The 14,745-nt window shown below is 46.3% G+C and overlaps 1 protein-coding gene across 1 annotated transcript in view; it reads left to right on the top strand.

The window, feature by feature from the left end:
- The first annotated feature begins 6,305 nt into the window (after positions 1-6,305).
- Positions 6,306-14,745, top strand: part of LOC109909355 (serum albumin 2) — a 14,766-nt gene continuing 6,326 nt past the window's right edge. The window contains exons 1-10 of the mRNA XM_031813178.1: positions 6,306-6,504; positions 9,278-9,410; positions 9,928-10,050; positions 10,205-10,293; positions 10,747-10,879; positions 11,067-11,164; positions 11,274-11,403; positions 12,087-12,307; positions 12,634-12,766; positions 13,892-13,995. Coding sequence (XP_031669038.1) covers positions 6,392-6,504; positions 9,278-9,410; positions 9,928-10,050; positions 10,205-10,293; positions 10,747-10,879; positions 11,067-11,164; positions 11,274-11,403; positions 12,087-12,307; positions 12,634-12,766; positions 13,892-13,995 — 1,277 coding nt within the window. The 5' untranslated portion in view covers positions 6,306-6,391. The remainder of the gene's footprint in view (positions 6,505-9,277; positions 9,411-9,927; positions 10,051-10,204; positions 10,294-10,746; positions 10,880-11,066; positions 11,165-11,273; positions 11,404-12,086; positions 12,308-12,633; positions 12,767-13,891; positions 13,996-14,745) is intronic.

Below are 14,745 nucleotides of genomic sequence, written 5' to 3'. Positions count from 1 at the left end.
GGGTGGGTTTGTATGGGAGGTGGGTGGGTGGGTGGGTATGTGTTGGGTGTGTGTGTGTGTGGGAGGGAGGTGTGTGTGGTGTGTGTGTATTGAGTGTGTGTGTATTGGGTGTGTGTGCATTGGGTGTGTGTGGGAGGTGTGTGTTGGGTGTGTGTAGGGTGGGTTTGTATGGGAGGAGGGTCGGTGGGTGTGTGGGGGGGGGGGGGGGGGTATGTGTGGGAGGGGTGTGTGTGCATTGGGTGTGTGTGTATTGGGTGTGTGTGCATTGGGTGTGTGTGTATTGGGTGTGTGTGCATTGGGTGTGTGTGGGAGGTGTGTGTGTTCTGTAGATAACAGTTTGTGCTGTATAACCTCAGCTGATACCAGTGTGTAACTGTCAGAGCAGCAGTAGTTGCTCATATTAAGAGATATGCCTATAATAAATATTATTATAGCATTACAAGGACAATCTGTCTCCAAAACGTACTTTCATATGGCTATTTATAACAAAGGGCCACAATATTATGCCTTGGTGTTTCCATTTCTACGGACCTAATTACCAAATTGACACATTTCTCCAGTAAGCAGGGTTCTACAAACATGTCAATTGAAAATGTGTTTTTTTTGTAATAAGTGTGTGGCTGGACGAGGGTTGGAGTTTAATACTAAATGATAACAATACATTGAGTTTGTAACTCGCTCTTCATTGAAAAACATGATGCAGGGAGGGGTGGGTTACAGGGTTGGGTGTGTGTGTGTGTGTGTGTGTTCTAATGTGGCGGCTGTGGGCCCACGTCTGTGTGCGTACGTGGGTGGGCTGTGTGTGTAGGCTGAAGATCTGTTGACAGTCCAAGAGGGGTTGTTTGTGTAACGTGACAGGGGTTATCTATCTTGGCATTTCAAGTCCACGGGTCTGCAAAAATGGCCTTAGAAAATGTTTTTGTGTCATAAATGTATGAATGTATGGCTGAATGAGGGTTGTAGTTTAATATGAAATACTAACAATACACTGAATTTGTAACGCACTGTTCATTGAAAAATAATCTCAAAGTTCTATAGTGTGTGTGTGTGTTCATACTCAGAGAAAGGTAATCCCTGCCCACCAGGTAAACTGGGGATGGGTCTGGAATAAGCAGGGCTTTCTCCTATAGAGCTCCATTTGTATGGAATGGTCTGCCTACCCATGTGAGAGACGCAAACTCGGTCTCAACCTTTAAGTCTTTACTGAAGACTCATCTCTTCAGTGGGTCATATGATTGAGTGTAGTCTGGCCCAGGAGTGTGAAGGTGAACGGAAAAGCTCTGGAGCAACGAACCGCCCTTGCTGTCTCTGCCTGGCCGGTTCCCCTCTTTCCACTGGGATTCTCTGCCTCTAACCCTATTACAGGGACTGAGTCACTGGCTTACTGGTGCCTTTTCATACCGTCCCTAGGAGGGGTGCGTCACTTGAGTGGGTTGAGTCACTGATGTGATCTTCCTGTCTGGGTTGGCGCCCCCCCTTGGGTTGTGCCGTGGCGGAGATCTTTGTGGGCTATACTCGGCCTTATCTCAGGATGGTAAATTGGTGGTTGAAGATATCCCTCTAGTGGTGTGGGGGCTGTGCTTTGGCAAAGTGGGTGAGGTTATATCCTTCCTGTTTGGCCCTGTCCGGGGGTATCATCGGATGGGGCCACAGTGTCTCCTGACCCCTACGGTCTGAGCCTCCAGTATTTATGCTGCAGTAGTTTGTGTGTCGGGGGGCTAGGGTCAGTTTGTTATATCTGGAGTACTTCTCCTGTCTTATCCGGTGTCCTGTGTGAATTTAAGTATGCTCTCTCTAATTCTCTCTTTCTCTCTTTCTTTCTCTCTCTCGGAGGACCAGAGCCCCAGGACCATGCCTCAGGACTACCTGGCATGATGACTCCTTGCTGTCCCCAGTCCACCTGGCCGTGCTGCTGCTCCAGTTTCAACTGTTTGCATGCGGCTATGGAATCCTGACCTGTTCACCGGACGTGCTACCTGTCCCAGACCTATTATTTGACCATGCTGGTCATTTATGAACATTTGAACATCTTGGCCATGTTCTGTTATAATCTCCACCCGGCACAGCCAGAAGAGGACTGGCCACCCCTCATAACCTGGTTCCTCTCTAGGTTTCTTCCTAGGTTTTGGCCTTTCTAGGGAGTTTCTCCAAGCCAATGTGCTTCAACACCTGCATTGTCACTGAGTTCCTTTGTTATGTCTTTGTGTTAGGTTGGTCAGGGCGTGAGTTGGGGTGGGTAGTCTATGTCCTTTTTCTATGTTGTTATATTTCTATGTGTTTGGCCTAGTATGGTTCTCAATCAGAGGCAGGTGTCGTTCATTGTCTCTGATTGAGAAGCCTGTTTTCCCCATTTGGGTTGTGGGTGTTTGTTTTCTGTTTTGTGTCTGCACCAGACAGGACTGTTTCGGTTTCATTTTCGGGCTCTTGTTGTTTTTGTCATTCAGTGTTCTGTTCTATGAAATAATCATGAACACTTACCACGCTGCGCTTTGGTCCTCACCTTCTTCCACCAACGAAAACCGTTACATGCATTGTTTGCTGTTTGGGGGTTTTAGGCTGGGTTTCTGTACAGCACTTTGAGATATCAGCTGATGTACGAAGGGCTATATAAATACATTTGATTTGATTTGGAATACTCCATTGCACCTGGTTGACTCGGCCACTAAGTACGGCTTGTTTGAAAGACGGTTTCAGCTGTCGTGGGCTGCCAGCTGTTTGGAGAAGGAGGTGCTTTCTGTACCCTTCAGTGCCACGCATACAGGGACCTTTGAAATGTTCAGATCCTTTTTTTTGTAAATTTGATTAGTGGATTCAAAGTATGCATCCGTCTGTGGTAAGTTTATGGACCATTGGCAACAGACAGCCACAATTCTTTTAAACCTTTATTTAACTAGGCAAGTCCGTTAAGAACAAATTCTTATTTACAATGATGGTCTACACCGGCCAAACCCGGATCAATTGTGCGCCGCCCTATGGGACTCCCAATCACGGCCGGATGTGATGCAGCCTGGATTCGAACCAGGTGCCTTAGACCCACTATTAACACTTGACTTACTATAAGCCACCTGTTTCTAATTGACAGTTCAGTCATTAAGCAGACGCTCTCATCCAGAGAAACGTACAGTTAATGCATAAAGATAGCTCGGTGAGACAACAACACATCAGTGTCGTATCAAGTACATTTTCCTTCAATGAAGTAGCTATAAGCAGTCAGTAAATAGTTATTTAAGAGAGTCTTCAAAGAGGAAGGGTTTCAGATGTTTTCTGAAGATGGGCCTGGACACCGCTGTCCTATCTTCAAGGGGAAGCTGGTTCCACCATCGGGGTGCCAGGAAGAGAAGAGTTTTGACTGGGCTGAGTGGGAGCGGGATGGGAGGGCCAAGAGACCAGCGCTGGCGAGATGGAGTGCTTGGGATGGGGTGTAGGGTTTGAGCACAGCCTGAAGGAAGGGAGGGCAGTTCCCCTTGCTGCTCTGTAGACAAGCACCATGGTCTTGAAGATGATGCAAGCTTCGACTGGAAGCCAGTGGAGTGTGCGGAGGAATGGGGTGACATGGGAGAACTCAGGAAGGTTGAACACCAGGTGGGCTGCGGCATTCTGGATAAGTTACAGGGGTTTGCTGGCACAATCTATCATTTAGATGGTGGGTTAGCATGGGAACAGTTTGGAGACATATTATCTGGTTAGCTGGTTGGTTAGCGTGGGGAAGATCGAATCATACTACACTGGCTCCGACGCTCGTCAGATGTGGCAGGGCTTGCAAACTATTACAGACTACAAAGGGAAGCACAGCCGAGAGCTGCCCAGTGACACAAGACTACCAGACAAGCTAAATCACTTCTATGCTCGCTTTGAGGCAAGCAACACTGAGGCATGCATGAGAACACCAGCTGTTCCGGATGACTGTGTGTTCACGCTCTCAGTAGCCGACATGAGTAAGACCTTTAAACAGGTCAACATACACAAGGCTGCGGGGCCAGACGGATTACCAGGACGTGTGCTCCGGGCATGTGCTGACCAACTGGCAGGTGTCTTCACTGACATTTTCAACATGCCCCTGACTGAATCCGTAATACCAACATGCTTCAAGCAGACCACCATAGTCCCTGTGCCCAAGAACACAAAGGCAACCTGCCTAAATGACGACAGATCCGTAGCACTCATGCCCGTAGCCATGAAGTGCTTTGAAAGGCTGGTAATAGCTCAAACAGATCCACAGATGATGCAATCTCTATTGCACTCCACACTGCCCTTTCCCACCTGGGCAAAAGGAACACCTACGTGAGAATGCTATTCATTGACTACAGCTCAGCGTTCAACACCATAGTATCCTCAAAGCTCATCACGAAGCTAAGGAACCTGGGACTAAACACCTCCTTCTGCAACTGGATCCTGGACTTCCTGACGGGCCGCCCCCAGGTGGTGAGGGTAGGTAGCAACACATCTGCTACGCTGATCCTCAACACTGGAGCTCCCCAGGGGTGCGTGCTCAGTCCCCTCCTGTACTCCCTGTTCACCCACGACTGCATGGCCAGGCACGACTCCAACACCAACATTAAGTTTGCAGACGACAGAGCAGTGGTAGGCCTGATCACCGACAACGACGAGACAGCCTATAGGGAGGAGGTCAGAGACCTGGCAGGGTGGTGCCACAATAACAACCTATCCCTCAACGTCACCAAGACTAAGGAGATGATTGTGGCTTACAGGGGCTGTAGTGGAGCAGGTTGAGAGCTTCAAGTTCCTTGGTGTCCACATCAACAACAAACTAGAATGGTCCAGACACATCAAGACAGTCGTGAAGAGGGCACGACAAAACCTATTCCCCCTCAGGAAACTAAAAAGTTTTGGCATGGGCCCTGAGATCCTCAAAAGGTTCTACAGCTGCAACATCGAGAGCATCCTGACCGGTTGCATCACTGCCTGGTACGGCAATTGCTCGGCCTCCAACCGCAAGGCACTTCAGAGGGTAGTGCGCACGGCCACCCCAGTCATAGACTGTTCTCTCTACCACCGTATGGCAAGCGGTACCGGAGTGCCAAGTCCAGGACAAAAAGGATTCTCAACAGTTTTTACCCCCAAGCCATAAGACTCCTGACAATTTGCATTGTGTGCCCCCCACCCTCAACCCCTCTTTTACACTGCTGGTACTCTCTGTTTATCTTATATGCATAGCCACTTTAACTATACATTCATGTACATACTACCTCAATAAGCCCGACTAACCAGTGTCTGAATATAGCCTTGCTACTCCTTTTGCAAATATCTTTTTACTGTTGTTTTTATTTCCTTACTTACACACACATACACACACACACACACACACACATACACACACACACACACCTTTTTTTGCACTATTGGTTAAGTAAGCATTTCACTGTAAGGTCTACTACACCTGTTGTATTCGGCGCACGTGACAAATACACTTTGATTTGACAGTTTGAAGACAACAGGTGTAGGTTACCATGGGGACAGTTTGGAGACATGTTACCTGGTCAGATGGTTGGTTATCATGGGGACAGTTTGGAGACATGTTACCTGGTCAGATGGTTGGTTATCATGGGGACAGTTTGGAGACATGTTACCTGGTTAGATGGTGGGTTATCATGGGGACAGTTTGGATACATATTACCTGGTCAGATTGTGGGTTAGCATGGGGACAGGTTGGAGACAGATTATCTGGTTAGATGGTGCAGGTTAGCATGTGGACAGTTTGGAGACATATTACCTGGTTAGATGGTGCAGGTTATCATGGGGACAGTTTGGAGACATATTACCTGGTTAGATGGTGCAGGTTATCATGGGGACAGTTTGGAGACATATTACCTGGTTAGATGGTGCAGGTTATCATGGGGACAGTTTGGAGACATATTACCTGGTTAGATGGTGCAGGTTATCATGGGGACAGTTTGGAGACATATTACCTGGTTAGATGGTGCAGGTTATCATGGGGACAGTTTGGAGGCACAACGGACAGTGGACTTTGTCTTTCAGACCTTTATTTACTGACAGATCACTGTGTGCAAAGACCAGTTGTGAAACACAGTCCCAGGTCCAAATGAAAGAGAGAGAGAGAGAGAGAGAAAGAGAGAGAGAGAGAGAGAGAGAGAGAGAGAGAGAGAGAGAGAGAGAGAGAGAGAGAGAGAGAGAGAGAGAGAGAGAGAGAGAGCGAGGTGGAGAGAGAGCGAGGTGGAGAGAGAGAGAGAGAGAGAGAGAGAGAGAGAGGTGGAGAGAGAGAGGGGTCAGCTAATGATTGACAGATTCCACAATAGTATAAAGGAGCCCTGCATTTCTCCATTCCTCGGCTCAATCGCTAGATCCCGTCCTCCATCCATCCATCCCTCCTTCTCTCCATCCATCCCTCCGTCCGTGCGCCTGTCCTTTCATCATGCAGTGGTTGTCTGTCTGCAGCCTGTTGGTGCTGCTGAGTGTGTCAGCCCGGTCTCAGAACCAGATCTGTACCATCTTCACGGAGGCCAAGGAAGATGGATTCAAATCTTTGTGAGTAGTGCAGCCTCATGTTGCAGTAGTAGATATGCCTCATGTTGCAGTAGTAGATATGCCTCATGTTGCAGTAGTAGATATGCCTCATATTGCAGTAGTAGTAGATATGCCTCATGTTGCAGTAGTAGTAGATATGCCTCATATTGCAGTAGTAGATATGCCTCATGTTGCAGTAGTAGATATGCCTCATGTTGCAGTAGTAGATATGCCTCATGTTGCAGTAGTAGATATGCCTCATGTTGCAGTAGTAGATATGCCTCATGTTGCAGTAGTAGATATGCCTCATGTTGCAGTAGTAGATATGCCTCATGTTGCAGTAGTAGATATGCCTTGAGGAGTCCTTGCTGTCCCCCGTCCACCTGGCCGTGCTGCTGCTTCAGTTTATTATTATATCTATGAACATTTGAACATCTTGGCCATGTTCTGTTATAATCTCCACCCAGTACAGCCATTAGAGGACTGGCCACCCCTCATAGCCTGGTTCCTCTCTAGGTTTCTTCCTAGGTATTGGCCTTTCTAGGGAGTTTCTCCTAGCCACCGTGCTTCTACACCTGCATTTTTTTTATGTTTGGGGTTTTAGGCTGGGTTTCTGTACAGCACTTTGACATATCAGCTGATGTAAGAAGGGCTTTATAAATACATTTGACTTGATATGCCTCATGTTGCAGTAGTAGATATGCCTCATATTGCAGTAGTAGATATGCCTCATGTTGCAGTAGTAGATATGCCTCATGTTGCAGTAGTAGATATGCCTCATGTTGCAGTAGTAGATATGCCTCATATTGCAGTAGTAGTAGATATGCCTCATGTTGCAGTAGTAGATATGCCTCATGTTGCAGTAGTAGATATGCCTCATGTTGCAGTAGTAGATATGCCTCATATTGCAGTAGTAGTTATGCCTCATATTGCAGTAGTAGTTATGCCTCATACTGCAGTAGTAGTAGATATGCCTCATATTGCAGTAGTAGTAGATATGCCTCATATTGCAGTAGTAGTAGATATGCCTCATACTGCAGTAGTAGTAGATATGCCTCATATTGCAGTAGTAGATATGCCTCATACTGCAGTAGTAGTAGATATGCCTCATATTGCAGTAGTAGTTATGCCTCATACTGCAGTAGTAGTAGATATGCCTCATATTGCAGCAGTAGTAGCCATGCCTTATATTGCAGTAGTAGGATGCCTCACATTGCAGTAGTAGATATGCCTCATACTGCAGTAGTAGATTTGAGGCAAATTATGTGGCTATATTGAAGCAACATCTCAAGACATCAGTCAGGAAGTTGAAGCTTGGTCACAAATGGATCTTCCAAATGGACAATGACCCCAAGCATGCTTCCAAAGTTGTGGCAAAATGGCTTAAGGACAAGGTATTGGACTGGCCATCACAAAGCCCTGACCTCAATCCTATTGACAATGTGTGTGCAGAACTGAAAAAAAGCGTGTGCGAGCAAGGAGGCCAATCACGATCAGACGGGATTCTGAAAAGGAAGATATATTGGAGACAACATTAGAAAACTATGAGAATGCAGGGAAACTAAGTATAATCTATAGAGCAGATTTTGAGAGAGCATTTCATACAGTACGCCTAGAATCTGTTTATAAGTGCCTGGATTTTTTTCTACTTTATAGAATGTCTCATAAAATGGGTAGAAGTCATGTACAGTAAAATGATAAATAACGGTTACTTCTCTGAGAATTTTGAATTGTCAAGAGGCATAAAACAAGGTTGTCCTGTGTCACCATACCTATTTATTATGGCCATGGAATTGCTTTAAAAATCAGATCTAATGATAACATTATTAAGGGGCAAATAAATGAAGGGATTAGAGACAAAATTATCAATGTACGCTGATGATTCTCTTTGAGTCCTCAATCTTCAACCTTGAAAGGCCACATTGAGGACCTGGATAATAAACCCAACTATGAAAAGTGATAATATGATAATACTATATTAAGGATTGGGTCTCTAACAGATGCAAACTTTAAAGTTTGGTGAAGTCGATGTGCTTGGTGTACATATCCCCGGGAAAAGTTGAGTGATCTTTGCAACTATTAACTTTGATCAAAAACAGCAAAATATATAGAATCTTGAAACTGTGGAAACAGCCATCCGTTTACGGGAAGATTACCCTGATAAATTCTCTAGTCATATCGCAGTTTACATATTTATTAATGGACTTACTGACTCCAAGGGAATCATTTTTCAAATCATGCGAGAAAATAATATTTCCCTTTATTTGGAATGGCAAACCAGATCAAATTAAATGAGCATATTTACATAACGAACATCATTTTGGAGGGTTAAAACTATTAAATATTAAGGCATTAACCTCTCTCTTAAAGCCTCCATTGTACCCCAGAAAATTCTAAATCCAAATTGGTTTTCTAGCAAGCTCCTGAGAGAGGACCATCCTATGTTTAAGAGCTCTTTGCCTTTTTGCTGATTAAAACCTTAGCTGTAAGTAGCAGTAGAAGTATTGTTGTCCGGGACGGTAGGGTAGGGAGAACAAGTATAACAATTTTTTATTTATTTAACTAGGCAAGTCAGTTAAGAACAAATTCTTATTTACAATGACAGAAAGGTGGGTTAACTGCCTTGTTCAGGGGCAGAACGAAAGATTTGTCAGCTCGGGGATTCGATCCAGCAACCTTTCGGTTACTGGCCCAATGCTCTAACCACAAATAACAATGAGTTCAGTCAGTAAACTGCACTGTGTGTTCATGTTTTGGTTTAATGCATCATCTGACTGACTGTGTGTGCGTGTAGGATCCTTGTAGGGCTGGCTCAGAATCTTCCCGATAGTACGTTGGGTGACTTGGTGCCTCTCATCGCGGAGGCCTTAGCCATGGGCGTCAAATGCTGCTCAGACACTCCTCCAGAGGACTGCGACAGAGATGTGGTGAGAGACACCTATCATTTCATCATCCTTATCACACCTCATCATCCGTATCATACCCCATCATCCTGATCACACCTCATCTTCCTTATCACATCTCATCCTTATCACACCTCATCTTCCTTATCACATCTCATCCTTATCATACCTCATCAACCTTATCCCACCTCATCATCCTGATCACACCTCATCACACCTCATCATCCTTATCACACCTCATTGTCCTTATCACACAACTTTACATTTAACATTTGGCCAGCCTGGCCAGGGGTAGGTAGGGGCCAGAGGTATGGGTAGGTATGGAATTGGGCATTAGTGACTAATGTTTCCAACTGTTTCAGTTGAAACTGTTCTGATATAATAGCACTCTCTGCTGGCTAAACGGTGTACTCCTATTTGTGTGTGTGTGTGTGTGTGTGTGTGTGTGTGTGTGTGTGTGTGTGTGTGTGTGTGTGTGTGTGTGTGTGTGTGTGTGTGTGTGTGTGTGTGTGTGTGTGTGTGTGTGTGTGTGTGCGCGCAGGCGGACCTGTTCCAGAGCGCGGTGTGTTCCTCTGAGACCCTGGTGGAGAAGAACCATCTGAAGATGTGCTGTGAGAAGACTGCCGCTGAGAGGACACAATGCTTCCTGGACCACAAGGCCAAGGTAGAATGGACCACCCCTCCCTCTGAGCCAGGTCTCCTATCTAGGTTTCTTCCTTCTGCTTGCTCTTTGGGGTGTAGACCGGGTTACTGGAAGTCAAAAAGGCTTTCTGGATACATTTGACTGATTGATTGAGTGGTTGATTGATTGATTGTAGATTCCTCGGGACCTGTCCCTCAAAGCTGAGCTGCCCGCTGCAGACCAGTGTGAAGACTTCAAGAAGGACCACAAGGCTTTTGTTGGGAGGTAAGTGTCCACACTCGACTAGAGACCACACCATTGGCTAGAGACCACACCATCGATTAGAGACCATCGACTTGAGACCACACCATCGACTAGAGACCACACCATCGACTAGAGACCCCACCATCGATTAGAGACCCCACCATCGACTAGAGACCACACCATCGACTAGAGACCACAATATCGACTAGAGACCACACCATCAACCTGAGTCCACACCATCGACTAGAGACCATCGACTAGAGACCATTGACTAGAGACCACACCATCGACTAGAGACCACACTATCAACTAGAGACCATCGACTAGAGACCACACCATCGACTTGAGACCATCGACTAGAGACCACACCATCGACCAGAGTGCTGATATATAGTGTAACTAGCTAGGTTACACATGCATGCTGAGCAGTATGGAGTGTTTTTCTGGAATTTACTGTGTGTGTGTGTGTTTCAGGTTCATCTTCAAGTTCTCCAAGAGTAACACGATGCTACAACCACATGTGATCCTGGCTATCGCCAAAGGTTATGGAGAGGTTCTGACTAGCTGTTGTGGAGAGGCTGAGGCCCAGACTTGCTTCGACACCAAGGTCAGGAGGCGTCAGATCGCACCCTATTTTCTATACAGTACTCTACTTTTGACTAGAACCCTATGAGAGAATAGGGTGCCATTTTGTATGCAGTCTCTCTCTCAATTCGTGTCAATAATATTTATTGGCATGGACAGATAAAGCACCTATATAGCCAACGTAAACATTCTCTCTCTCTCTTTTCCAGAAAGCTACTTTCCAACGCGCCGTCGCGAATCGCGTGACTGAACTCAAGGCCCTGTGCATCGTCCACAAGAAATATGGAGACCGCGTTGTCAAGGCCAAGTAGGACACGTCAATCTAAAATTCTATGGTTCTAATTGGCTGAGAGCCAGGTGAGCCCGCCCTTGGGCCAGTCCCATTGGTTGACGCGTGTGCCTGTCTGTTCTAACAGGAAGCTGATCCAGTACAGTCAGAAGATGCCTCAGGCCTCTTTCCAGGAGATGGGAGGCATGGTAGACAAGATCGTAGCGACTGTTGCCCCCTGCTGCAGCGGAGACATGGTCACATGCATGAAGGAGAGGGTAAACTATGTCTTCTCTCTATTCCTCTCTTTTTATTGGTGGATCTCTCTTTTAGTTCCTCCTCTCTTTTAAAACTCTTTCATTTCCTCTCTGTCTCTAAACTCTCAACCTCTCACTCTCTCACCTCTTAGACTCTCACCTCTTACCTCTTAGCCTCTCACCTCTCAACCTCTTACCTCTTAGCCTCTCACCTCTTACCTCTTAGCCTCTCGCCTCTCACCTCTTAGCCTCTCACCTCTTACCTCTTAGCCTCTCAGTCTCTCATCTCTTAGCCTCTCACCTCTTACCTCTTAGCCTCTCAGTCTCTCACCTCTCAGCCTCTCACCTCTCAGCCTCTCACCTCTTAGCCTCTCACTCTCTCATCTCTTAGCCTCTCACCTCTTACCTCTTAGCCTCTCAGTCTCTCACCTCTCAGTCTCTCACCTCTCAGCCTCTCACCTCTTAGCCTCTCACCTCTCAGCCTCTCACCTCTTAGCCTCTCACCTCTTAGCCTCTCACCTCTTAGCCTCTCACTTCTTAGCCTCTCAAACCTCACTCTTTCAGCCTCTTACTCTCAGCCTCTCACCTCTCACTCTCAGCCTCTCACCTCTCAGCCTCTTTCTATTGGATGTGTGTGTGTGTCTGCATATACATGTATTTGTGTCCCTGACTCTTCCTGCCTGTGTGTGTATCCCCCCAAACAGAAGACCCTGGTGGATGAGGTGTGTGCTGATAAGAGTGTGTTGTCTCGCGCGGCGGGTCTGTCTGCATGCTGTAAGGAGGATGCAGTACACAGAGGGTCCTGTGTTGAGGCCATGAAGCCAGACTCTAAGCCAGACGGTCTGTCTGAGCACTACGACGTTCACGCTGACATAGCAGCAGTCTGCCAGACCTTTACCAAGACCCCGGATGTAGCCATGGGGAAGTATGTATTCACGCACATACATACGTGCATGCAGACACACACACACACACACACACACCTGCCACTCTGCCTCCCCCTCTCTCACCCTTCCTCATTCTCACAGTACCTACCTACAGTACCAGCTAATCAACCCAGCTCCAAACCCAGACCTCTCTAGATGTCTGCCTGTCTGTCTGTCTGTCTGTCTGTCTATCTGGAAAAGCTGCCTATACACACAATTCTGACTTTGTATGGGGTGTTGCTATTGGCTAAACGACTGTGTACGGTCTGTCCTGATTGGCTGTCTGACTACTGACTCTCTGTATATGGTCTGTCCTGATTGGCAGGTTGGTGTATGAGATCTCGGTGCGTCACCCTGAGTCGTCTCAGCAGGTGATTCTGAGGTTCGCCAAGGAGGCTGAGCAGGCCTTGCTCCAATGCTGTGACAAGGAGGACCATGCAGAGTGTGTCAAAACCGCTGTATGTATTAACCATGTGTGGTTTCCATACTAACCCCAACCCAAGACCAATTCCCTTTGGGGACAACAAAGATTTCCATACTAACCCCAACCCAAGACCAATTCCCTTTGGGGACAACAAAGTTGACCATGTCTTGTCTTCTCTTATCAGAAGACCTGGCTAGATACACTATATATCAGTCTGTGATGTGTAACCTAGCTAGTTACACTATATATATCAGTCTGTGATGTGTAACCTAGCTAGTTACACTATATATCAGTCTGTGATGTGTAACCTAGCTAGTTACACTATATATCAGTCTGTGATGTGTAACCTAGCTAGTTACACTATATATCAGTCTGTGATGTGTAACCTAGCTAGTTACACTATATATATCAGTCTGTGATGTGTAACCTAGCTAGTTACACTATATATCAGTCTGTGATGTGTAACCTAGCTAGTTACACTATATATCAGTCTGTGATGTGTAACCTAGCTAGTTACACTATATATCAGTCTGTGATGTGTAACCTAGCTAGTTACACTATATATCAGTCTGTGATGTGTAACCTAGCTAGTTACACTATATATATATATCAGTCTGTGATGTGTAACCTAGCTAGTTGCACTATATATCAGTCTGTGATGTGTAACCTAGCTAGCTAGGTACACTATATATCAGTCTGTGATGTGTAACCTAGCTAACTAGGTACACTATATATCAGTCTGTGATGTGTAACCTAGCTAGCTAGTTACACTATATACCAGTCTGTGATGTGTAACCTAGCTAGTTACACTATATATCAGTATGTGATGTGTAACCTAGCTAGTTACACTATATATCAGTCTGTGATGTGTAACCTAGCTAGTTACACTATATATCAGTCTGTGATGTGTAACCTAGCTAGTTACACTATATATCAGTATGTGATGTGTAACCTAGCTAGTTACACTATATATCAGTATGTGATGTGTAACCTTGCCTTGACCTGAATACTTGCATTAGCTCCCCTGAGCTAATAGCTGATGGTTGTTGGCTTTAACACAGCAGGCTAGCACTGAATTCCTAGTATTTTTAGACCATAATAATGGCCTCTGCCCTGTTATGTGGCATCATGCCAACTGTATGAATGGTTCTGTCCCCAGCTGGCAGGAAGTGATATTGATAAGAAGATCACTGATGAGGCTGACTACTACAAGAAGATGTGTGCTGTTGAGACTGGCATGAACAATAACGCCTTTGAGAAGAGGTGAGGGGTCACGCTTTAACACAGAGATATTAACGGTCAGAGGAGATGAGATTCATGTGGTATGAGATCTTAAACATGACATTTAGGCCTAACAACTTATTGGTGAATTGATCGTTACTTTATGGCTTACTAATCATTTATGAATGGTTTATTTTTAATACATTACTACTTAATGACTGATTAACAATCAACTCATGCTCCTCTTCCTCCTCTACCACCACCTCCACCTCCTACTCCTCCTCTACCACCTCCACCTCCTACTCCTCCTCCTCCATCACATCCTACTCCTCCTCTACCACCTCCACCTCCTCCTCCTCCTCCTCCCACTCCACCTCCTACTCCTCCTCTACCACCTCCACCTCCTCCTCCTCTACCACCTCCTCCCACTCCACCTTCTACTCCTCCTCTACCACCTCCTCCCACTCCTCCTCTACCACCTCCTCCTCTACCACCTCCTACACCTCCTACTCCTCCTCTACCACCTCCTCCTCTAACACCTCCTCCCACTCCACCTTCTACTCCTCCTCTACCACCTCCTCCCACTCCTCCTCCTCCACATCCTACTCCTCCTCTACCACCTCCTCCTCCTCTACCACCTCCTACACCTCCACATCCTCCTCCTCCTCTACCACCTCCTCCTCCTCTACCTCCTCCATCTCCTCTTCCTCCTCCACCTACTCCATCTCCTCTTCCTCCTCCACCTCCACCTCCTATACCACCTCCTCTACCACCTCCTCCACCTACTCCATC

The sequence above is a fragment of the Oncorhynchus kisutch genome, unplaced genomic scaffold (assembly GCF_002021735.2).
Source record: "Oncorhynchus kisutch isolate 150728-3 unplaced genomic scaffold, Okis_V2 Okis04b-Okis11a_hom, whole genome shotgun sequence".
NCBI lineage: Eukaryota > Metazoa > Chordata > Actinopteri > Salmoniformes > Salmonidae > Oncorhynchus > Oncorhynchus kisutch.
This window is presented reverse-complemented; position numbering and strand designations above follow the sequence as displayed.